General features: G+C 39.8%; 1 protein-coding gene across 3 annotated transcripts in view; it reads left to right on the plus strand.

Annotated features, from left to right (window-relative positions):
• The window catches only part of Klp31E (kinesin-like protein 31E), a 90160-nt gene that overhangs the window by 50548 nt on the left and 13526 nt on the right, over nt 1-26086 (plus strand). For 2 of the 3 annotated variants that reach the window (XM_028174179.2, XM_028174178.2), the window contains exons 4-21: nt 1183-1428; nt 2223-2547; nt 4106-4264; nt 4730-4932; nt 5677-5913; nt 6619-6780; nt 7088-7292; nt 7374-7568; nt 8054-8253; nt 9001-9072; nt 9149-9229; nt 9328-9415; nt 9993-10231; nt 10881-11108; nt 12366-12514; nt 19916-20020; nt 20358-20504; nt 21641-21751. In XM_028174179.2, coding sequence (XP_028029980.2) covers nt 1183-1428; nt 2223-2547; nt 4106-4264; nt 4730-4932; nt 5677-5913; nt 6619-6780; nt 7088-7292; nt 7374-7568; nt 8054-8253; nt 9001-9072; nt 9149-9229; nt 9328-9415; nt 9993-10231; nt 10881-11108; nt 12366-12514; nt 19916-20020; nt 20358-20504; nt 21641-21751 — 3152 coding nt within the window. The remainder of the gene's footprint in view (nt 1-1182; nt 1429-2222; nt 2548-4105; nt 4265-4729; nt 4933-5676; nt 5914-6618; nt 6781-7087; nt 7293-7373; nt 7569-8053; nt 8254-9000; nt 9073-9148; nt 9230-9327; nt 9416-9992; nt 10232-10880; nt 11109-12365; nt 12515-19915; nt 20021-20357; nt 20505-21640; nt 21752-26086) is intronic. The other variant, XM_028174181.2, reaches the window with a different exon arrangement.

Here is a 26086-nt window from a genome sequence, read left to right on the forward strand (position 1 = left end):
TTCCCGCAAAAATCAAAAACCTTGTTTTTTCAATAGTTACTTTTTTTAAACTACTTATTGTAAACTGTAGTGGCGCTTATTTGGAACAAAGTAAATGCATATTTATTTATGACAAAATTAATGCACTAAGTATTTTTTCTCTAATCTATTGTCCGCTTTGGGCCTGAAATGAGCATTCCCCTTTTACGCCTGTATGAATATGAATCATATTCGAATCATCGTACATATAATATTATACTATTATTAAAAATTATTTAATAATGTTGCTTAGAGTTATGTATTAATTGTGATAAATGAAGTCGCATAATGTAGCAGAACTGTTCTCTGGTATCTGTAATCGGTACACTGACTAATCTGTGTTCCCGTAGGTATTTTTTTCTTATCTATGCTGATAGCCTTGAGAGGCTATTTCAGCTTTACCCTAGCGTGTAGGTGAGCTCTCGGGGCTCAAACCGGAAGTGTTGCTAACACTGGCCCTAGCAAGAGCAGTGCTTCGCAGAATCTACCACCGGATCGGAAACGCGACCCACTGAGAAGATCCGGCGAGGAACTCAGTGGGCTGTGTCTATGGGTTAATTTATTGGTCAAGCCCTTCGTCGCAAGCGACGGGTTCGGCGAGGACGGTGACTGGTGCTTGAGGTACCTAATGCACCGTTAATGGATCGAGAGGATCCGTAATAACGTATTTAGGGCGACGTCGACTGTTTACCATTCGATCCACAAGGTCGGGTATGTAATTTCCGGACCATAAGTCAATTTAGCGACGAACAATCCTCCCCTAAAATGGATCTCTCTTTTGAAAAGTCTTTCTTCAAATTAAAATCAGATGAGCCAAACTGAGAAAGTGGACAAGTGGTTACCAAAGAACCACAACAATATTATTACATTACAATGTGTCATGTATATGTATAGTGTGTTATTTTTATAAAAGCGTTGATAATACAAATTTATTTTTAATTGATGAGCAACTAACTGCCTGTTTTTAAATCAGTATCTGTTCACAAATTCCAACGCTCTGTAATATTTCTGTCTTAAATCTCTAGACTGCAGTGCAATTAAACTTTCGCTAAAAACAAATTTGAATTAGACGTTGAAACTTCGCGGCCATAAATTCAAGTCGAAATAATTTCACTCAATATACTTTACGAGTACGTTTGGCGTGAATGGAAATTTCGTTCACAGACCGGCTCCGGTAAGACATACACGATGGGCAGCGGCTGGGAAGGCGAGGGAGACGGTGATGAGGACAGGCGCGGCATCATCCCTCGGGCGATCCGGGATTTGTTCGCGGGCGCGGACGCTCGTGCTGATGAGGCACGCACACAGGGTCAGCTGCCCCCCGAGTTCTCCGTCCAGGCTCAGTTCATTGAACTGTACAATGAGGATATCGTTGATTTATTGGATCCGGCCAAAGATCCATTTTCTAAGGTATAAATAATTTTACCAGAAAATTATAATTTAAATAGTAAGTAAGTGCTCTCACCAATTTCAACAGGCTTTTACGAGAGACCTGCGTTCAGAATGTTCAGAATAAACATTTAAACATATACTGTGTAAATCTATCGCAGTCTTACCAGAATATGGAATCTCTATGGTACTGCGAACATAAAAAATGTAATCAAAATAACAAGAAAGCCACGTGATTTTAAAACCGATCAACTGTCTGAACGAATGTATTACCAATAATATTTCGCAAATTTAAAATAGATGAATGCCATAAATCTTAATCAAACGTTGAATAAAATAAGTACAAAAAAATCATCGAATCAACTTTTCGCCTGATTGCAATCGAATCTAGCATTACATTACAAGTGTTCTTTCTGATTAGCTATGCCAGTGACGTCATCGCTAAAATGATGATAATCCAACAAAAAAATACGCCTAATATCTACTAGAAACAAATCTTGAAGTTCATTTACCTACTTTCATTTACCACTTAATGTTCAAATATTATTAAGCTTAATCGCCTGAATTTAATTATCGCTTAGAATTTAAACTCCGAACTGCATACTCTTATGATCATGCCACGTTCAAAAACGTTTATTTACGGTCGGCTTAAACTTCACAACTTTTCTATTGAGAAATTTACAAACATATTTTAATCGCTGTGGTCGTGTCCGATATAGAACTAAAATCTCCACCGAAACATTTTAAAAAAGGAAACCGCATGACGAACACATAAAATTTATTTAAACACACTAAACCACTAATAAAAACTACAGGGAGCACTGAGAATAACAGAGGACGGGTGCGGCGGGGTGCGTGTTGTGGGTGCTTCGATGCGGGCGGTCCGGGGCGCCAGAGAAGCCCTGGGCGCTCTGAGGGCCGGCGCCCTTGCTCGGACAACGGCGGCCACCAACATGAACTCCTCATCGTCGCGGTCGCACGCAGTCTTCACGTTGCTGCTGCGTCAACGGAGGCTCGCCGCGGACTTGCCTGACGGCATAGAAAGGGACGCAGAGTCAGATTCCCCCGAACAATATGAAACTTTGACGGCCAAGTTCCATTTCGTCGATTTAGCTGGATCTGAACGCTTGAAGAGGACTGGTAAATATACACAAATAATCTTTTTAAGATATAGAGGAAGAGGTAGACCTAAGAAAAAATGGATGCATTGCGTGTAAGAGGGGAGTGAGCGAAGAAACGATATGAAATGGTGGTAAGAAAATTGACGTAAAATCGGTGGCATGTATAGGTAAATTTACAATTATTCTCTTAATCTGTTGTATTGATCGATAAACATAAATCATTAAAGAACATTGTAACCTTTTTTGTAAAAAAATATGTTATATAAAGACGTACTTCTATGATATTCTTACAAAAAGCTTGATAAATAATCGATTTCAAGAAATATAAATTAAACATTTTAATTTAGACAATTAAGAAGTTGAAAAGTCCGCGTTTGGGATGGTATGGACATGTGATGAGACGAAATGACAATGAGGTTGTTAAGAGAGTTTTAACTATGAATGTGGAAGGCTTTAGAGGAAGAGGTAGACCTAAGAAAAAATGGAGGGATTGCGTGAAAGACCATAAGTATAAGGGGAGAGTGAGCGAAGAAATGGTATATGATAGAGGAGCGTGGAAGGAGAACATATGTTCCGCCAACCCTAGGTGACTGGGAGAAGGGCAGGAGAGCTATGAATGTTTTAAGACATAATTAGTGTTCGATTTGTTCACTCAAATTAGGAAATAAGAGAAGTGTAAATATCGAATACACGTACAAATCGTGAGGTATCTTCATCATCATCATCAGCGTACAGACATCCACTGCTGGACACAGGTCTCTCTTATCCAGCATGCACTACAGAGATAGTCGGTACATCCTAATTAAAAAACTATTAAACTTTAGACGAAGTTGTGACACATTGTATGCTCGCCCGGGTAGGTGTCACCTTCCTGCGCATTACTATGAAGCAATAAAGTATCTAAAGCATTTAAACGCTCTTATGATCAAAGCAACAACACATGTATGGTGACTTTGTTTATCCATCTGAGCAATTAAAAATTTACCATAAACGTCACATATAGGTAGGAACGGTGGGCAGGGGCTTGTTTCTGCCCCTGGCATTGCTGACGTCCATGAGTGACGGTAACCACTCACCATCAGGTGGGCCGTATGCTCGTCTGCTTACACGGGAAATAAAAAATAAAATAAAAACATATACCTATGTCATAATTTGATGTCATCGAATAAGATGGCCCCACACTAGGATGATAATTAAGGATGATACATGATGATAATTGATAGGGATGATGATAATTGAAGCCTAGGTGTACGGGACATCGCCGACAAGATGCAGGAGAGTAGGCTGAGATGGTATGGTCACGTGAAAAGGAAGCCGCCTGACTACGTCGGAAATTTGGCACTACTGCTCGACCTCCCCAGTCCAGAGGTAGATCCAAGAAAAGGTGGAGGGACGTAGTGCTGAAGGACAAGAGATAACGCAATCTTCCTGACGAGAGCGAAGTGGAGGAGTAAAGTCAGGAAAGCTGACCCCACCACCATGTGGGATATATAGCTGGGAAGAGAGAGAGAGAGACATGATGATAATTGATTTAATACTTATTGTGTCCTAAAAGGATTTTATTAATTGTGTAACAGGTGCGACGGGAGAGCGCGCTCGCGAGGGTATATCGATAAACTGTGGACTACTGGCGCTGGGCAACGTCATATCCGCACTCGGAGACAAGTCGAGGAAGGCGCTGCACGTACCCTACAGAGATTCTAAGCTGACGAGACTGTTGCAAGATTCGTTGGGAGGTAACGCGAAACCTTTCCAGTTCCTTATCTTCTGCTTCTTCTTCTTAGTTGTTTGTGTTGGAATGATGGATGAAAAGAAGAAAAAATCAAATTTGCTCTATCAGTTAACTTATCCAATATTTAACTCAACTACAATTGCATATGTTTTTGTTTATTGCTTATATTTGTGGACGAGCTTACGGCCCACCTGGTGTGAAATGTTTAAGGGAGCCCATAGACATGTACAACGTAAATGCGGCCACCCACCTTGAGATATGAGTTCTAATGTCTCAGTATAGTTACAACGGCTTACACAACGGTTACAATTTCTGCCGCGAAGCAGTAATGCGTTTCGATTTGAAGGGCGGGGCAGTCGTTGTAACTATAGTTAGACCAGTTTCAAGGTGGGTGGCGGCATTTACATCCATATAGGCAATAAAAGAAAATAATTTAGAGAAGCAGTTGAATTGAATTGTTAATTTCCAGGTAACAGCAACACAGTGATGATAGCGTGCGTGTCGCCGAGCGACCGCGACTTCATGGAGACCTTGAACACGTTGAAATACGCGAACCGAGCTCGGAACATCAAGAACCGTTGCGTCGTCAACCAGGACCTCACCTCCAGGACCATACACCAGCTGCGCCAGGAGGTCGCGCGGCTGCAACTCGAACTAGCGGAATACAAACAGGTAGGCAACGGCTTGGCACTGCCTCTGGCATTGCTGAAGTCCTTGGGCGACGGTAACCGCTCACCATCAGATGGGCCGTATGTACATCTACATAAAGGCAATAAAAAAGTATAACATTCAACTTAACCGGTTATTGTGCTTGCTCGGAAAATTGCGATAGTGGCTAAATATTGTAATGAGGGTAATCGCAAATAAAAATCAGATGATGCACAGAGTCAACGCTCTCGTTCGTCGCGGTAGATATCCGCCTACCCGTCTTAGGCATTCATGCTATATTGGCTTTTAAAAAAAAGTATTGACACTGTTTGTAGCAACAAATGTTCATTTCCGTTTTATAATAAACTTCGAGATTTCTTACATATTATTAATGTAAAAGAATATTCGGTTGTATAAATGAAAGATAATAAATTCTCTTTTTTCTGCCATTCTTTTTGACAAACAAAATTAAACGTTAATTCACACGTGACGTCACAAGTCAATAAACCCAGTCATTGTTTGGGCGTCGTTTCTTACCTTTATGGTTGGATATATATTTTTAGGATTATATTTTTAATATCATACATCAATATTTCATAAAAAAAAAACTTTTAATACTAGTAATACCGTTACATAAACTGTGAGTGTGTAGTAATTTTAGTTTTAATTAAAATCCCATTTAATGTTCAGCATAGGGTCATTTAATGTTCACTTAGGGTCCGGTTGCTATTGTGATATCTAATATGTTACTTATGAATTTTTGTTAAGGGAAAACGCGTAATATCAGAAAACGGCGAGGAGGGTTGGAGCGATGTCGTCCAAGAGAACGCTATACTGAATGGAGAAGTAGAAGCCTTGAGACGTCGCGTCAAAGCTATGCAGGGCACCATAGACCAGCTGTCGGCCAGGAACAGCGAGCTGATGGCTGAGAAGACGCTGAGTAACTGGATTCCGAAGGACGGCAGCCCTGACACCAACGATTGCTCCCTCACCACTCTCGTCCAGGTATAGTGAAAATTATTACCAATAAAATTATTGTACAGAATTACTAGTGGTAGGACGACGTCTAGTGAGTCCGCACGGGCAGGTACCACCACCTATTTATGCCGTGAAGCAGTAATGTATTTCGGTTTGAACGGTGGGGCAGCCGTTGTATTGAACTGAGACCTTAGAACTCATGTCTCAAGGCGGCATTTACATTGTAGATGTCTTTGAGCTCCGATAACTACTTAACACTAGGTGGGCCGTAAGCACGTCCACCGATATAAGTAATAAAACAATTTTGAAAATTTAGAATAATGCACCAAATTGGAACAGTTGTATGGTGAAGGATATTAATAGTGTAGAGAGAATCGTCCTCAGTGGCGTGCAGTTAGAGAAACTTATGTCTAGCAGTAGACTCATATTGGCTGATGATGATGATGATGAAGAATATTTGGTAAATATTGCCAGTATAAGTAACTTTGTTTTCGTTTGATGTACCATTTCAATTTTGCTAAGGCCTATCCACAAATCGATACGGAGGAATGCAAACAGACCGTTGTCTCGTTTTATCTGATGTTTTTTTTTATTGCCCTTGTAGGCAGATGAGCATACGGCCCACCTGATGGTGAGTGGTTACCGTCGCTCATGGACTTCAGCAATGCCAGGGGCAGAGCCAAGCCGCTGCCTACAAAATGTGCCGTGATGTGTCACGCGTTCAAATTTCAGGGCTACGTGAGCGAGATAGAGAGTCTACGAGCCCAGCTCATGGAGACGACGGCGATGTACGAGGCGAGCCGGCGCCGCGAGCAGATGACGTCACGCACCCGCCACGAGTCCGCGCACGACCCCGCCGCCGTCATCGACGAGGCCAAGCGGGAACTGTACAAGGTAAGGTTTTATGATATGATTTATTTAATAGTTTTATTAAAAAAAGGCTATACTATATAGAGATATATAGAGGATTACGCCTCAAGAAAAAAAAAACCTCACACACAAACACGCACGCACGCATGCGCTAACCCACTCACGCATAAACACATACACGCGCCCACATACACGCACTCACTCAAACACATAAACACGCACACACGCACGCACTCTCACACACACACACACACACACACGATTTAAGCACCAGTGCAATTTTTTTAACAAAGTCTGTTCTGTGAGTCAATGTATCAATATAATTTTACAGGAAAAAGAAATTCTGGCGCGGAGCATGGGCGAACTGGAGTTCCACCGCAAACTGAACATGAGCGACAGTGTGATGAGCAGCGTGGACGATCGGCCCATAGGAGAGAGGGAAAGGGCTGAGGGTGAGAGTGCCGATGACTCCGATCCTTCGGACGGGGAAGCCGATGGAGATGGCACCGATTCCGACGAAGATTCTGAGACTAAAGGTGAGATAAAATTGTCTAGGACCTGTTCTAGTTGTCATCGTGTCTTCATAACTACGGATCTCACAGTTATTTGATTTTCAGGACAACGTGTCCTATCAGCGCAACTGGTAGCCCTCAGCGAGGACATCGATACGAAAGCTCGTCTTATCGAGCAACTAGAGATGTCCCAGCGGCGGCTCACCGCCCTACGGACCCACTACGAACAGAGGCTCGACACGCTGCATCATCAGATCAAGGCCACCAACGACGAGAAAGATAAAGTCTTGGCTTCTTTAGGTTTGTATTATCTATGGTTTGTAGACATGAGACATTTGAAGTCGCATGGCCTAAAAGATAAGACGTCCGGTGCATTCGTAGCAAGCGATGCACCGGTGTTCGAATCCCGCAGGCGGGTATTTGATTAAGTACGTACTTAACAAATGTTCACGATTGACTTCCACTGTGAAGGAATAACATCGTGTTGTAACAATCAAACCCGCAAAATTATAATTTGTATAATTACCGGTGGTAGGACCTCTTGTGAGTCCGTACAGGTAGGTACCACCACCCTACCTATTTCTGCCGTGAAGCAGTAATGCGTTTCGGTTTGAAGGGCGGGACAGCCGTTGTAACTATACTGAGATCTTAGAACATATATCTCAAGGTGGGTGGCGGCATTTACGTTGTAGATGTTTATGGGCTTTAACTCCAGGTGGGCCGTGACCTAGTCCACCTACCTAAGCTATAAAAGGCATGAGGTCATACCGGAGCTCCGCCCACAGCCGCGCAAGCGTCTCCGGCGAGCGAGAAGGTGAAGCGGGTCCGCGAGGAGTACGAGCGGCGCGTGGCGGGCATGGCGCGCGAGCTGCGGCGCCTGCACGCCGCGCACCGCGACCACGCGCGGCTGCAGCGGGCGCAGGCGCACACCGCCGCGCAGATCTCCACGCTCAGGAGCGAACTGCAGAACATGAAGAGGGACAAGGTCGGTACTGCAAGTGACAACCCTACGCTGTAATAAACTCTGTACTGACAACCCTACCCAATAACTTTAATGACAATCTTAAGACTTTTTGGCGGGAACGCGAGGAGTGAAGTTGTGCGATTTGTTTTATTTTGTCTATTTTAAATGTGTAATAAATAACTGTGAAAGTACACAAATGCGGGAAAATCAAACAAAGCTGCTGAACGTAACTTGTCGAGATTCTCCAAAAAGTCCACTGAAGAAGGCTCAGTAAATGACCATCATTTTACTGAGAATATGTCATCTCATCTCATTTCATTTAATTTCATCCCAGTTGATTAATGTCTCAAATTAATCATCTTATTTTTCATTTCATTTCACTCCACATTATCATTTTTCATAAAAATAAGAATATAAATTAAAAAAAGACATGACTTAAAGGTCTTAGTTACCAGGTTATAAAATCCTTTAAAAACAAATTCTATCTATCTGTACCTATAATGAAGGGGTGACGTAGTTTTTTGTTTTAATCTGTAATATTAGTAAATATGATTTCTAATACAAACCAGTGTCCCATTAATCCCAAAACTAAGGACTGCTATGCGATATCTTCATACAACACGCCAAGGGTTATATCCTTAAAAATTTATAGGCAACAATACATCGAGTTGTATACCAACATAATATCTATATTTTATTGTATTTCGACTAACATAGTGTAGTTTTAGGATATCGCAAAGCTTATAATACAACTTTATTTATTTTTAGGTAAAATTAGTCCAACAAATGCGTGCGGAGGCCAAACGACACGCTCAAGCAGAAGCTGTTAGGGCTAAAGAGGTAAGATTTTAAAGTCATTCATGAAGAAAAAATAAAAGTGTGTTACTCTGTTATTTAAATGTAAAACTTGTTTTAGGTCGCTCAACTGCGCAAGGAATCACGTAAAAATGCAAATCTCATCAGATCTCTGGAGGCTGAAACGAAACTCAAAGAACAGGTAAAGACAGTACTTTAAGAATAGTTTAAGTAAGAAATAGACTTAAGATGTAATACTAAATATTTTGAAAAAATAATTATTAAAAATAATTATTATAGGTATTGAAACGGAAACAAGAGGAAGTGTCTCTATTGAGACGGGGACATCGCGATAAGTTAAGCAATCGAGCCGCCGGGCGACTGTACGGTGCGTGGATGTTTCATATTTGTCGGTATTTTAATACGCTTTTATTAGCTTCAGACGTATGTATGTTTGTAACGGAATCTTTGAACATGATTTTGACCCCCTTCAAAACGTCGGATTAACTCGAAATTTGGTATACTTATTAAGGACCGAGGACAATTAAAAAAAATTGAAAAATTTATATTCAACTAAAAAATGAAAAATAAATAATAGTTTAAAAAAACGAACAAAATTCGTTTTTATAGAAAATCCAACTAAAAAATAAAAAATAAATTTTAATAAATTTGAATTAAAAATAGTGTAAGAAAAAATTATTTTATGTGAACGGTATCAGTAGTTATTGATATTTTATGAACAGATATGAGTAGAAGGGTTATTTTGATAATATCCTGAAAAGCACCTCACGCTTTTTTACAATAAAATCTTTTTTCATTACACAATTTTTAATTTAAATTTATTATAATTTATTTTCTATTTTTTAGTTGGATTATCTATAAAAGCGAATTTTGTTAGTTTTTTTAAATTATTATTTATTGTTATAATTATGTGTGTTTGTGTATTGTAAACATCAAAAATCCAGGAGGGGTCCGCGGTCGCAGCCGCAAGTCGGTCCGCGAGAGCTGGGCGCGGCTGGAGCGGTGGGTCGGCCGCACCAGCGCCGCGCGCCTCACGCTGTGGGAGCTGGAGGGCGCGCTGGACCGCCTGCTGCGGCAGCGCGCGGCGGCGCAGCGGGCGGCGCACGACGGCGACGCCGCCTCGCTGCACGCCTACCTGCGCGACGCCATCGCCGACACGCAGGCGCAGATCATGCAGATCGAGGTGCGCCCTAGTGATGCGTCTGGGAGCGGCAGTCTTCAGCCCCACGGACTATTTTTTTTATTGCCCTTGTAGGCAGGCGAGCGCACGGCCCACCTAATGGTGAGTGGTTACCGTCGCCCATGGACTTCAGCAATGCCAGGGGCAGAGCCAAGCCGCTGTCTACCGATCAAGCCCGCTGCCTACCGTTTTTTTTATTGCTTAGATCAGTGGACGAGCTCACAGCCCACCTGATGTTAAGTGGTTACTGGAGCCCATAGACATGTACAACGTAAATGCTGCCACCCATCTTGAAATATAAATTCTAAGGTCTTAGCATAGTTACAACGGCTACCCCACCTTTCAAACCGAAACGCATTATTGTTTCACGGCAGAAATAGGCCTACCCGCGCGGACTCACAAGAGGTCCTACCACCAGTAATTACGCAAATTATAGTTTTGAGTTTCATTTTTATTACACGATGTTATTCCTTCACCGTGGAAGTCAATCGTGAACATTTATTGAATACGTATTTCATTAGAAAAATTGGTACCCGCTAACGGGATTCGAACACCGGTGCATCGCTCAACACGAATGCACCGGACGACTTATCCTTTAAGCCGCGACGACTTCAGACGATCCGCGGCGAACTAAGTTAAATGTGTGCAACAGGAAGAAAACGACGAGAACGAACTGGCCCGGATACTGGAGCAGGTGGACAGCGCGGAGGCGGGCCGGTACGCGCTGGAGCGGCTGGCGGCGTGCGCGCTGCAGCACGCGCAGGACGCCGCCAGGAACCTCAAGCTGCTCAACGACACGCGCGCGCACCTCAAAGAAGTTAGTATCGATACTGACTCGCGCCGACGGACCGGCCACCGGATCGGATGCCGCAGCCATCAGGTGCCGCCGACCGACTTGATCTTTAGTCTTGTTTAGATAAAAATAACAATATAGAAAAAAGTGTGTGTGTGTGCAAGTCACACACGATAAAAGTGAAACTCATAAATAAGATATAGGTATACTGACTATCCCACTATAGTAGAATTATTTTGTCCGTGCAGCTTAGGTCATAAAAAATCGGAGCGGTGAAGCGAGTATTTCGCTCTCTCTTCCACTCACGAGCCTTATGGACGGGCATAGTGATGCGCATTATTGTTGTCGATAAGCGTTATAGATAGTGTATTTTGTGGGTTAGTGATAAAAATGATAGAAAACATCACTAATCGAACACTTACACCACATATCGCCGGAGCAAGTTAACGAGAACGCAGAAATTAACACTTCGGGATTATTAACTTTTCGGGATATGTTCTTATTTCAGTGAAATTTTTTAACACATCATTGATAACAACACGTGCAAATATTATTCTGAATAAATTCTGCCGTTTTGATACAAAACAAAGGAGTAGCCATTGTGTCACTAAAGAAATTCAGAGAACGAATGCATAAAACACATTTCTCTTCGACATAATGTACTATAATTTGCAGGTAAGTACAAATGACTCATAACATAACAATGTCTCACCACCCTTCGTATACCTACCACCCCGCCGCCGTGTACCTGCCTTCGATGACTCTTTGTTTTTATCGATAATGGCGTTGCGCCCGCGCAACAGGCTCACCGTCCTAGCCGGGCTATGTTTTATGACCCAAACTGCACGGACAAAATAATTCTACTATACACAGGAGCATACATATCGACGCTTGAAAGGCAAACATGACTAAGCGACAATGCGTGAACTTTACAGTAGACTAATTTAAAGTTGATCTACCTGAAAAAAAATCTATTTTAATGAATCTAGCTGTAGGATTGACCTAGAAATATATATTTTTTGCGCATCGAATATGGTTATTGCCTATCATTTATGTATAAAGCAGTTATTGTCGCTTAGTCACGTTTGCCTTTCAAACGTCGATATGGACAATGTTTAGTAGACGATATTGGGGAAGCTACGAAGAGTCGCACAAAGAGGAGGCCGAGAACGTCTAATGTGTTCTATCTCATTCTCTCGCCGGCTGAATCCTATACATTTATGTGTTTGTGTCTCTATGGACTTATTTTTTCGTTTCTTCGAGTTTGAAATCACAACGATTCTAAAGAAGTTTCACTTCAATAAAGATTTTTTTCTATGATTGATTTGATTTTTGCGGGAACAGTTGGAAGAGAGCCAAGAGCGAGCCGCCAGCGCTCTCCGGGCGGCGGAGGAACAGAACCTCACGACTTGGGGCTGCGGCACCGCCCTGGCCCACCTGTTGGCGCACGTCTCCTCCGGTACATCCACCAGATCGGTCTCGCCGGTCGACAGGTAATTTACATACAAATATTTTCATTGCCAAAAACACGTATGAAAAATTCGGTACTAACGAGATCTCACGAAAGAGCTCCACAATTAAACAATGACATCGTGTAATAATAATAATACTAATGCGTACGTAACGTAAGTATAGTAATCGGCAAACTTCGTGAGCAAATGACCTTGACTGCGCAGAACCGAATTTTAGATCACTTTGGTGGTGAGGGTGAGGCGCGACGGCAGGGGAAATCGTAGCGAGCGCGTTATTGGTAGATCAGTCGAACCTTGCGTCCCGCACCGCGCCCTCATTCCGCTTGCTCCCAAAAGTACGCTTGCGCACAGTGGAAAGTCTATCGTTATTAATCGTTAAGTTATTTGTTATAATTGCTTGTGGACTTTGTTGCCATTGCTATTTGTTGAGTGTTTGTTGATTTTTTATAAAACATACACTATGCCGTGACAAACTGGTGTAGTACTTAAAAGAAAGGGTAGAAAATTTGTGTACGACGTATGGTTGCGCTGGTTTAAAACTTAGTTAGTTTTAGGTTTCGAAAAATAGCAACATTTTAATTTGGTTTGCAAATCCTGTCCCATCCCACTCCGGCACTTTACCTACGGACGCGTGCGAGCGAGATCGTGTGGTGACATCGAGACGAAAAAATATGGCTGAACAACCGCGCGCGCGCTTCGTGTCTTTGTTATGTAAAATACGTAAATAAGTGAAATCGTTGGTGTTTCTCATCGCGAAGTGGTACGAGTCTGCAGTAAGGACTACATAAAGGTATTGTGCATCCTTCCTTTAACGCAGAACTGCCGCTTCTTATCGTTTCTTCCCGCAGTCTGTGTCCTTCATTTGCAACGACCAAATTTTAAATATTTTCATAGTTTGCTTATCTCGCGTCTACATTTTTTGGTCCAAACGAGCCGGATTCGTATTAAATCAGCGCCAACCATTGCCTAGGTTACCTAATTTACCTAATATCATTAGAACCGCGTACCAAGTAGGTACTTCGAAAAAAAATATCGCTTTTCCTGCATTCGTCTTAAATATCGTTTTCGTTCACATTCTTACAATTAATTCACTTATTTACAATATCAAATTAGTTAAATAGAAAACCCGCGTTCTGTTTTCTTATATTATTCTTTGTTAGATCACCGGTCGAGCGTACGCCTCGAGCCGGTCGCATACATTAGTTTAGGTATTCAGTGTAGGTTCCCCGTGTGGTGTCGGGTACCTTACGTAGAATAGCACCACTCCCGCCTCTTCCTGGGATATCGTAAAAGGCGATAGATAGGAAACGCCAGGCGACGGGTAGTAGCGTATTCCTGTGTGCTAATAAACACCCGCCGCTTCGAATATTATCTTTAGTTTTTTACTCTAAAATATTTATTAACATTTGTACTATTCGCATAAATTTGTACTCGTAGGTAGGTGTTTACCTTACCCGCCGCTTCGAATATCGTTAGTTTGTTTATTTGAAATATTTATTAACGTTTATCTTAAAATGGCACCTTCAGATACTAATTTAAAGATGTTATATGCTAAAAGAGATAGGATATTCTCCCGCATGCAAAGCATTTCTAGCCAAGTTAGAGATATGGATTCAAAGTCATTCAACGCTGACGCTTTTTTGTGCGACTTTGAAACAGTAGATTCATTGCGTGAAGATTTTGAAGGTGTGCTCGATAAAATAATCTTGTTGGAGTTAAAGGCTAATCCCGATTATTTAGTTAATTATCAACCTCTTATGGCGTTTGAAGATCTCTTAGGCTGCGTGAAACGAGCTGCCAAAAGGTTACAATCACAAACGGGGGATCACGTTACGCTGGCTGGTCAACATAGGATTCCAAAACTACCCCCAATAGAAATTCCCGAATTCAATGGCGATATAAAAAACTGGCCTTTGTTTATCTCTAGCTTTCGGAATGTCGTACATAATAATACATCGTTAACGGACTCTGAGAAACTTTATTATTTGATAGGCAAATTAACCGGCAGGGCTCGTTCCATAAGCGCGGGAATTACTCCAAGCGCCGAAAACTATTCGTTAATTTTTGATTTATTAAATAGCAAATACGAAGATAAACGTCTATCTGCTACTGCGTATTTAGATCAATTATTTGAATTCAAACCTATCTCTTCTGCGAAGCCTAGTAATTTAGAATTGTTTTTGGACAAGTTCGCATCGTCGGTAGCCGCTTTAAAAAACTTGAAGGTCAATGACCTATCGGATTTTACATTTTTGCATGTTGCGCTTAAAAAATTAGACACAGACACTGCCCGTGCGTTTGAATCCTATCAGCGCTTAAATAAAAAGGGATGCGAAATACCATTGTTTGTAGATCTAGTGTCTTTTGTTCGTGATCACATAAAAGTATTAGAGCGCACGTCATCGGTTCCCAAGACTGCCAACAAAAGGCAGTTTGACTCTAAGTTGTCATCTACACAGGCTTATACATCTAGTTCTGAGTCAACGGTATGTAGTATGTGTCGTGACAAACATGATCACATTTATAAATGTAGGGTTTTTAATAGTTATAAACCGAACGAGAGGTTTCAATTCGTCAAATCGAACAATTTATGTATAAATTGTTTAAGTAGCGGTCATCGTGTTTCCGCGTGTAGGTCGGCCTCTTTATGTAAAAAATGTAATTCTAAGCATCACACTTTATTATGTTTCGGAAATGAACCCGTCGCGAGTAAAGCGCATTCGAATGCTAGACGCACGCAGTCACCAGGTACACGAGCATCGGCTGTCGCACGGCCCTTCATGCCTTCTTCGGTAGGCTTAAATGATATGGGCATTGCTCCAGCTCGCGTCAGCACGGATGACGTAACGCTGTGCACTTTATCGAAAGGTTATAACCGCATCTTACGCAGTCCTACTACGGTACTAATTGCGACCGCACGTGTAGTTATTATTGATTCACGTGGTAGGGAGCATTGTGTACGCGCGTTGTTGGATGGCGCGTCTCAAAGCAATTTTGTCACTCGTGATTGTTGTCGACGATTGGGTTTGAACATAAATAATAGACCTGCTTGTTCCGTAGTAAAGGGAATAGGAGGTTCTAGCAAAACAATTCAAGGTTCTGTAGAAATAAAATTTTATTCTCGTTTCGATCGTAACGTAAATTTTACTATGGAGTCGTTAGTAGTAGATAAAATTACTGAACGTTTACCGACTACCACAGTTGATGCCTCTCTTTTATCGAATTTCGAAGACATAGCATTGGCAGACGATACTTACTTTAACCCAGGCCCGATCCAACTGTTGATTGGAGCTTCGATTTTCCCGCATCTGCTCTTATCGAACAAGGTGCAAGGACGGCCTTCGCATGCCTCGCCGATCGCGTTAGAGACTATCCTCGGTTATGTTATTGTTGGTGACGCTCCCGTTCGTGTAGCTAGCAACGAGAGCCTTTCATATTGCTGTACCGGAGACCCGTTAGACTCCACAATTCGGAAGTTTTGGGAATTAGAGGAGGTAGACGTGCCGTCTGTACTCAGCCCCGAGGACAAAATGTCTGAGGAGTTTTATACCAGTACTACCACACGAGATAGTGACGGACGATACGTGGTGGCTTTGCCCTTTAAAGGTGATGTTAACACTCTCGGTAATTCGCGTCAAGCGAGTGAAAATCGATTTTACTGCTTAGAGAGAAAGATGCAAGCTTCTCCGCAACTAAAATTAGCGTACGACAACATCATTCTCGAATATTTAGAGAAGAACTATCTCTCAGCTGTAGATTGTGACAGTTCAGATATTTCTTGTTTTATTCCGCATCATGGTGTAATCAGACAAGATAAGGTCACAACCAAATTAAGAGTCGTACTCGATGGTAGTTGTAAGACTACTACTAATGTTTCGCTCAATGATCTGTTATATCGTGGACAAAATTTCCAAGGAAATTTATTTAATATTATTATTAATTTTCGTTTGTTTCCGGTTGCCCTTTCCGCTGACATTCGTCAGATGTTTCAGAGTATTGGAGTCAGAGATTCTGACAGGCGTTTTCAACGCATTCTATATCGTTTTTCTCCTCAACAACCATTACAAGTTTATAGTGGCCCCCCTTGGGCACATTTGGATGTCGCGCAGTGGCCTGCTGTTCCTTTTAATCCTTCCGTAGAGCCTGAGGCGCCGGAAGAAAGGAAACAGACTTTTCTCGCCGCTACTTTAAATGAAAAATCTCCTATATTATCACTAGGAGATCGTATCTCATCTTGGTCTAAACTATTGCGCAGTGTAGTTTTCGTTTGTCGATTTGTAAAATTGTTACCTCACAGATATCGCATGTCAGCATCGGATTATGAGTTCGCTGAGTTATTAATTCTTCGTGAACTTCAACGGTTTTATTTTCGCGCTGAGATCACGAAGCTCGAGGAAGGTCAAGTTTGTAGCCCTGCATTTCGACACTTAAAACCATTTCTTAAAGATGGACTAATTAGAGTAGGGGGACGTTTAAGAAACTCTGACTTGAGCTACGACGAGAAATATCCCATTTTGCTTCCGAGAAAAGATCCGATCTTGAATTTACTTGTCGAATATCATCATAAATTAAATTGTCACGCCGGTCCTGACCTGCTGATGGCGCTCTTACGTCAGAAGTATTGGATACTTTCTGCTCGTAATTTAATTAGGAATAGGATACACAAATGCATGCCTTGCTTTCGACTTCGTCCTAAGCCAACATTCCCTGAAATGGCGCATCATCGTTCTTGTCGTGTCGTTCAATCCGCTAAACCCTTCATTCACACGGGTACAGATTATGCTGGCCCTTTCAAGGTTACCATAACACGTGGGCGAGGTATTCGTTCTACCAAAGCTTACGTGTGTTTATTTGTTTGCATGACTACGCGCGCGGTACATATAGAACTGGCTGGTGATTTAAGCACAGCTAGTTTCATGGGAGCCTTCAAGCGGTTCCTATCAAGACGAGGCCCGGTGGGTAGAATTTATTCGGACAATGGAACGAATTATATAGGTGCTAAACGCAAGCTTTCAGAACTTCATGAATTTCTTTGTTCAAAGTATCATAATACAGAGTTTGGTCACGTCTTAGCTGAAAATCGCATTGAATGGTCCCTAAATGTACCGACAGCTAGCCATTTTGGCGGGAATTGGGAGGCTAATATCAAAAGCTTAAAGTCTCATCTATATCGCGTTATAGGTGATACAATTCTTTCATTTGAAGAGCTATGTACTGTTCTCACTCAGATCGAATCGGTAATGAATACACGACCTTTATGTAGAACACTCTCTAGTGATCCTTCAGAACCGCTTGCCTTAACTCCTGCGCATTTTTTGAATCTCACGCCTTTGAAATGCTTGCCTGCGGAAGAAATCGATGAAAATTTAACTACTCTTGCTAGACACGATTTGCTAGACAAATTAGTTCAATCGTTTTGGAAGCGCTGGAGACGGGAATACCTTCATACGTTGCAATCACGCCGCAAATGGAACACGCCGGTCGATCCAGTCGTCGTCGGCTCGGTGGTGATTCTGATTAACGATAATTCGCCTCCTCTACACTGGCCTTTGGGTGTCGTGGAAGAAGTGTTTCCGGACTCTACGGGAGTTACACGCATTGCACGGGTTAAGACAGCGATCGGATCGTATTTGCGTCCCGTGGTGCGACTCTGCCCACTACCCAATCAGTAGCTCATTTAGATTTTTCATATTATTTAGGTTAGTTGTATATAGATATAGTATAAATTCTTAATTCTTGTAGGAACATAGCGTAATAGTAGATAAACGTAGCGTACTTATTTGAATTTATTGTTATTCGTTTGTTAGATAATACACTTTTTAGTTTTAGTTAGATAATACACGTTTTAGTTAGATAATACTTTGAAGGCGTCCCTTCAAGCCCGGGGGAATGGTTGCGCTGGTTTAAAACTTAGTTAGTTTTAGGTTTCGAAAAATAGCAACATTTTAATTTGGTTTGCAAATCCTGTCCCATCCCACTCCGGCACTTTACCTACGGACGCGTGCGAGCGAGATCGTGTGGTGACATCGAGACGAAAAAATATGGCTGAACAACCGCGCGCGCGCTTCGTGTCTTTGTTATGTAAAATACGTAAATAAGTGAAATCGTTGGTGTTTCTCATCGCGAAGTGGTACGAGTCTGCAGTAAGGACTACATAAAGGTATTGTGCATCCTTCCTTTAACGCAGAACTGCCGCTTCTTATCGTTTCTTCCCGCAGTCTGTGTCCTTCATTTGCAACGACCAAATTTTAAATATTTTCATAGTTTGCTTATCTCGCGTCTACAACGTATATTGCTTCTTTATAAAACAGGGGAAGAATGATATGGAAAAATTAAAACAAACTTCGGAAGCAACAAAAACATCAGTGAGTACTGTTAGGTGCATTATTAACGAAGCTAAAGACTCTGGCTTGCTCGCCGTGTTTCGGACTCCGGGTAAGAAAAGATCAGGGAAGAAGAAAGTTACCGGAATGGATAGTTTCGTTCAATCTGTAATAAAAAGATGTAATCATAATAACTACGTAACAAGCAGCGAAACTCCGTATCGTAGAAAGGCTTCGAAAAATTTAAAGAAGATATAAATTTTAATGGCTCGGAATGAAGCTTACGACGAATTATGAAAGAGCTAGGCTTCAGATGGAAAAAAAGAACAGAAAATAATCGGAAGCTGGTAAATGAAAAAAGTAACATTCGATTACTACGAATCGAATATCTTAAAAAAATAATTAATTATAGACAAAAAAGAAGACCGAATCGACCGAGTTGTAAACTACGCCGATGAGCCCTATGTCGACTCATCACGATGATAGCGACTCGGGTGATGAAAACAGTGATGATGATGATGGTCAAGATTATGATAACGAAAAAAAAATTACAAATACCAGCTTCGCTTCAACTGAACCAAGACCTGGCAACAGCTCTAGTTTTGACTTAATAGAAGGAATATCTATTTTACCCCAAGATTAAATTATTACAATTATTAACCTATATGTTTTGTTGATGTTCTAATAAATATATAAATAAATACATATGTTGATTTTAATAATTTAATAGCATTATGACGCAGAGTAAGTAATGTTTTTGCACGTGAGTGTACCATGCGCAAACTTACCCCCACTACGTCGACAAATGCTCAAGAAGTTTGCCGGTTATTATACGTTATCATACTTTTTTCGCCTACCAGTTTGCTGGTAGCCTAGGGGGCTATTTCAGCTACGCCCGGACCCGTACTTGGACTAATACTACTATTACTTTACTACTGCTACTACTACTACTTTATTATTGAATATTAGTGATTAATATTCTTTGTTATATAATATGTAACAAAATAATAAACTTTCTTTACTTGAGTTTTATTTTAATTTTACATTGCAACGTTGAGTTGTTAAATTTAAGTAATGTATCAATATTCTGTATCAATAGTTCAATATTGGAATCGAAGCCCAACACGAACGGCACCAGGGAGTCGGCGACGGCGCCCACCTCGCCGCCCGACGACAACGTCAATTCGCCCTTCCAAAGAAATACGTAAGAACGATCAAGCCGCTTTGTAGATTTAAACCAGGGGTTCCTAAACTTATTTTGTCTACTGCTCACTTTGAGAATAAATTATTTTTTAGCGCCCCAATTTTTTCACCTACTTAAAAACCACTCTAGCGAGAGCTCAGTCGGTGTCTATGAGTCCTCCTAAATGAAATTACAAATCGCCTTCCAAGCCTCTACACAACGCACCCTTTTTTTCTGGGTCTTTTACCGCCCCCTTTTAAGCCTGCAGCGCCCAAAAGGGGGCGTTATCGCCCACTTTGGGAAAGGCTGATTTAAACTATCAATGCTGAAGAATGAATATTTTCTAACAATCTTACAGAGTACGTCGCGGCTCGGTGCGCCTGCGCGACCTGGGCGTCATCGCCAGAGAGGACGGCGACGACCCCATGACGCAGTCACTGGTGGAGCCCACCTCGCCCCGCCCCGCGCCCCTCAGCCGCGTGCCCAGCGCCCCCGGCAGTCTGAGGTATACACGACGCATATATTTTATATCTTTAAACTAACTGAGTCCCGCGGTGTTACTCGCGGTTATTGTCGTACCGCGGGTGACGCCGCAAGATGAAGCTAGTCCGTCAGTGAAAGTCCCGTCAAAATCGGTCCAGCCGTTCCAGAGATTAGCCGGAACAAACAGACAGACAGACAGACAAAAATTGTAAAAAATGTTATTTTGGTGTATGTACCGTATATATATTCATATGTATGTAATAAAAAGCGGTTATTTCAATATTACAAACAGACACTCCAATTTATTTATATGTATCGATTATTACGTGAAGCAAAAAAAATTTACCCCTTTTTACGGAAATGCGCGGACGGAGTATGAAATTTACCATACATATAGAGAATATAGTGAAGGAGTGCAGAATGCTAATATTTTTTTTTAATTATGCATTAATAGTACTATGAATAAATAAAAAAAAACATTACACATACTACCATTTATTGGACACACGCACATATATTTACTTTTTATGTTTATTGTCAAACTTTTGTTGCATATAGTCTGTGGTCAAATTAAAAATAGGTTAATATTATTTATTTGTCTATAGTGTATTCTTGACGAAATCTGTGATTTTAGAAATTTCAATTAATTATATTTATCGAATTTCGACTACTGCGAGACCACTAGTTATAATTAAAATATGTAGATATCACTGATATACCACAACGTGATTTTCACTAATGTTAGAATATGCTAATTAATATCAAAATAATAATAGTTTACTTCATACTAACGCCATCTAGTGATCAAAAGATATACTAGCATAGTAGTGTAACTTTGAAACCAGTAAGGCGTTTCTGTCTTAAGAATGCTATTTACTGGTCGTAAGCCGTCTTGTAAGCCCGTACGGGTAGGTAGCACCACTCTGTCTCATTTCTGCCGTGAAACAGTAATGCGTTTCGGTTTGAAAGGTGAGATAGAGGTCGTAATATAGAACTGAGACTTAAAACAAATGTCTCAAAGTAGGTGGCAGCATTTACGTTGTAGATGTCTATGGGCTCCGGTAACCACTTCACACTAGGTGGAAATAATAACCATTACGATCTCGAAAACATGCCTCTGCTAGCAATATACGTGAGACTGTTGTGTGAATCCCGCAGAGGTCTCCAGCCGGTGTCGTCTCCGCTGTCCCCCCGCAGACCTCCGCCCCCCGAGAGCCCCCGGCCCCCGCGACGTGTTACCACGTACACACTCGCCAAGCCAGCCTCATTGTATGTACACTTTTTGATAAATATACCTCCTAGAATGATGATCTTTATTGTTATCGATACTTTGCATATGACGTTGACGTATGTCAACAGTGACACGTGGATACGTCACTTTTATTTTGACACTTCATTTGGCGAAGCGTATCTGAGTAACGATGTGCATGATTGTATATAAATATTTGTCATTTAAATAAAGTAAATTGATATATCGCTCCTTTAGAATTGAAGCGTCATAATTATTTTTTTTAAGAAAATGAGTTTTATACTTTGAGCTACTTATAAACAAACACATACTCTATCAGTTTATAAAATTAAAATTGAAATTTATATTTTAATTACAAAAGAACAAAGAACACTTTCCGTCTCTTTTAAATCAAGCGCATGCTTTAAACTTTAAGGTGTGCGCTTAAGGCTTAAAGTATTAGCGTTTACCACAAAAGCAAGAATTTTGGATTAAGTCACTTCAACTATAATTGTGCTGTATATATTTACGTTAAAAGTTTATAACTGAACGCGTTTTAATTCTTGCAAAACAAATTATTACAGATGAATAGCTACTCCAGTACATCGTTGCTTTTTGTATATATAGGTACAGGAATGTACCACGCCAAATGAAATATTTTTGAAAATGTTTTACTGATAATTATTAGCCATATACTGGTTTATATGTACTACGATTAACTCCCAAAATATATTATTTATGTGGCTTTGCCATAAGACAAACAATGCGGTCATTAAATAAGCTTTTGCACTAGTTTAATAACAAAAAAATCAGTATTTGTTAAGACTTTAAATATTTGATAGCTCATCAATAAAACATTTTCAAATTAGACTCGTTTAAAAATATTAATTGCTAATTGCAAGACGTTTAATTTAAAGTATTGACTATAGGCACAGTTACTGTAGACATTGGAATATTGCTTGAGTAGTTGGTCTCGCTCGCACCCGTACCGCCGCTATCTTGCCGTCTCTGTCTGCATGAAACAGCTTTGGGTTTTAATGTGCAATGTAGATAGATGGTAGATGGTTTTTAATGTTTATACAAAATTATTTGTGGAATAATAATGATATTTACGTACACGTGCTTGTGTATAAATGATATTCCGATGGAGTTTAAATCGCGAGGAATTTTTTTTATTATTATTTTATTTCGCTGATAACAATAATAGACAGAGTGTAAAGAGCTCTCTAGAAATGTAAACGACAATATCCGAATTTAACAAAAAATAATAAATTTGTAAGACCAAACGAACATATTGATCGATTTCCTACCGATCCTACGAAATGTTGATTTAGAAAGTTAAAATTTCTTGAGAATTTTTTTCTGGCGTCTAGTTAATACTTCACTTCAGTTAAGACATCGCGAGTCGATCTGCTATAAGGGATTCCGGAGTCTATAGATATCAGAACATTTCGACATCAACCTTGGAAAATGAGGTTAAAATCTAGGTATACTAGGCTTGCCCCACACTTTAAACTACCCAGCCTTAGATAAATAACTAATATTTTTTAACATTATCAGCATTGTCTAGTAGTATGAATTTTCGTTAGCACAGGGGGTTAGGGGTACCCCCTATGCCCTATGGGTCGGTTGAAATTCAGTTATTAATGTGTTTGCAAAAACGCTTTCCACAAATCATTTTGTATAAATGTAGTATTTAGTTTTTAACAAAGCTTATCGTGTGTGCAAATATCAAAATAATATTACTTAATTATTAAGTATATTCGTTAGAATCGTAATGAGACTTTAAAAAAAAAGACTTCAATCTAGAAATGCGTCTTGTTAATTCAATAAAATGCTCTCTGCAAATAGAGGTTTTCATAACAAATTGACCTTCCAAAACGGGTTAAGTATGATTGCACATAATATGTTAGGCAAAATTGTCGATAACATAGATAAAATATCTATAATCGTATAGGCTGAAGGCTGAAAATTGCACACTCGATCAGCTGTCGCGGCGGTAGGGTACGGGTTCTGACCCGTGTCGGTTGCTTGCAGCCTGCTGACCGACCTCTCCATAGTCGAGGATTGAACACGTTCTGACTATCGATACAGGATCGACACCAAGGAACACGAAACGCCCACAAAATCACGCCCATTTTGGATAATTTTACGACATATAACACGGTATTGTCTAGCTACAGTCATATTCAACAATCTGTTCTTGTTAAATATCCGTGACGTTTTATTTTAACTCATTGTGCGAGAACCGTCGATTGATCGACGCTATATTAATGCGTATAAAGTGCGAAGTGTCACAATACCGATTATTGCGCAGTTTCAATATAGGTTTCGACCTGTATGGACGTGTCTTAGCGCGCGCACGTATAACATTTTTAATAAATTAATAACATTTATAAATAACCACATAAAATTATTTTATTGTGATGATGATGCTAAAGCATTGATTTTTGTATTTTTTTAAAGTTAAACTTGCTTATAAGATTTTTTTTTAATATTTAGCAATTTCTGCAAAATATGTGAATAATATAAGCTCAGCACTAAAAGGGTTGAAGTCAACCGCCGATGTGGCGGTAATAATCGATGGAGTATGTAAAAATCGATAATGGAGCGCACATGAATTGATTAATTGAAGGTTTTTTTTTTCTGAAATTCGTTTAAAATCTTTTGAGTTGAAAAAGGATTAAGCAAGAACTATTTATCGGTCAAACAATTCACGTATGTGAAATTTGAAAATTAATTGAAATGAAAATGATTCATTTCTAAATGAAAATTTTGTAAATAAACAATTCAATGTTCTATAGTTATAGTAGTGATAGTTCTATAGTAATTATGTAGATTTAGTTGCGGGTATCGGGCCAAATACAGCTTAAAATAAAAGCCGTGCGTAATTTAGATGTATTTATTATGAAGCTAATCATTTAATCCCAAAGATACACAAAGCTATCTGTATAGTTATTCCAGTCAAAGCATATGACGTGACTAACAAATTAATTGTAAATATAAACATTATTATGTAGTTTATTTAAAAGCTAATTTCTATGGCACAAAGTAATAGATAGATATGTGCCTTGGTGCTAGAAGAGTTCGCAATAAATGTTTTACGTTAATTTTTATTTAGTTCAGAAATTGATATCCCCGTATTGAACAAGTAAGTCTAACTCATTATAGTACTACACATTATTATTTGTGTCCTATTATTTTGGTTTCGAACAAATAAATCATATCTTACTTCTTAGTACTTTTAGTACAATCTCAATTTTTTTCAAACTAATCTGCAGTTCTTTATGATATTTTTTCTCAGCAACGCTATCTAGAAATGTTTGTCTCAAAATGTTTTTTTCTAAAAATGTAAACAAAGAATAAGATCGTGATAGAATAAAATTTATTTATTATTATTTTTAAATTATTTAAATCTTTATTCGAGAACATCAAATTAACGTCACAATACGTGGGCGCGTGTTGTAACTTCCAAATATTTATAGGTAAGTGTTATTTATAGTATGTCACAAAATTATAATTAAGCATTAACTTGGACGAATCTGTTGTGAGTTTAGCAATTCGATACCAATTTTCTGATTGCGTATTGGCATCTCCACATATTTTTCAGAAAAGAATATGACAGTATAAAGTTACAGTAGACATTGACACTGTTAAGGACTTGACCGGTCGCGGTGTTTGCTCATTTGTATATTACGTGTTACATACCTAATTAAAGCAGTTAGTATTTTGTTCGGTCTTGACGAATAACACCGTAGAAATAATTAAATATACTTTTAAAGGTTTCATCTCGCGTGTTTTTTTTTTAATGTCATTATATTATTAGAATAAATTTAAACAAGTTGAACGTAAAAGCTATAAATACATATTTTTTTTATATAAAAAGAGACGGTAGCTAACACGATCTAACACGAAAACTGTGGAGTGTTCGAAACGTCAGTTAAAATGACAATAAAAAACACCAGACTAAATCGTAAAAAGTAGTTTTAATTATTAAAACAATCGTATTTTTCGAAGGGTAAACGTATGTTTGGTTTAAGAGAGATTTCGCTTAACACACGACATTTATCTTTGCATTTAAAGGTCCTTTTCATTTGGTATTAGCATCAACAGTTCGATATTTTTAATTAAGTTAACCCCGTTCAAATTGAAGAAGCTTTTTTGCTATGATAGTTTTTCTAAACTTTAAATGGCTCTCCTGTAAAGTTTCGAAAAGTTCGCTTAAACCAAATAACCTTCACGTCTCGAATTATTTGAAAAAGTACAGATGTAGGCCTATGTGCAGCAATGGATTAGGGATGATCGATATTCATCGATGCTTATTCAACATAGCTGGAAAACATCGATGTTTTGGTTTTGATAACATCGACACATCG

Source organism: Bombyx mandarina, chromosome 05 (genome assembly GCF_030267445.1).
Source record: "Bombyx mandarina strain Sakado chromosome 05, ASM3026744v2".
Lineage (NCBI taxonomy): Eukaryota > Metazoa > Arthropoda > Insecta > Lepidoptera > Bombycidae > Bombyx > Bombyx mandarina.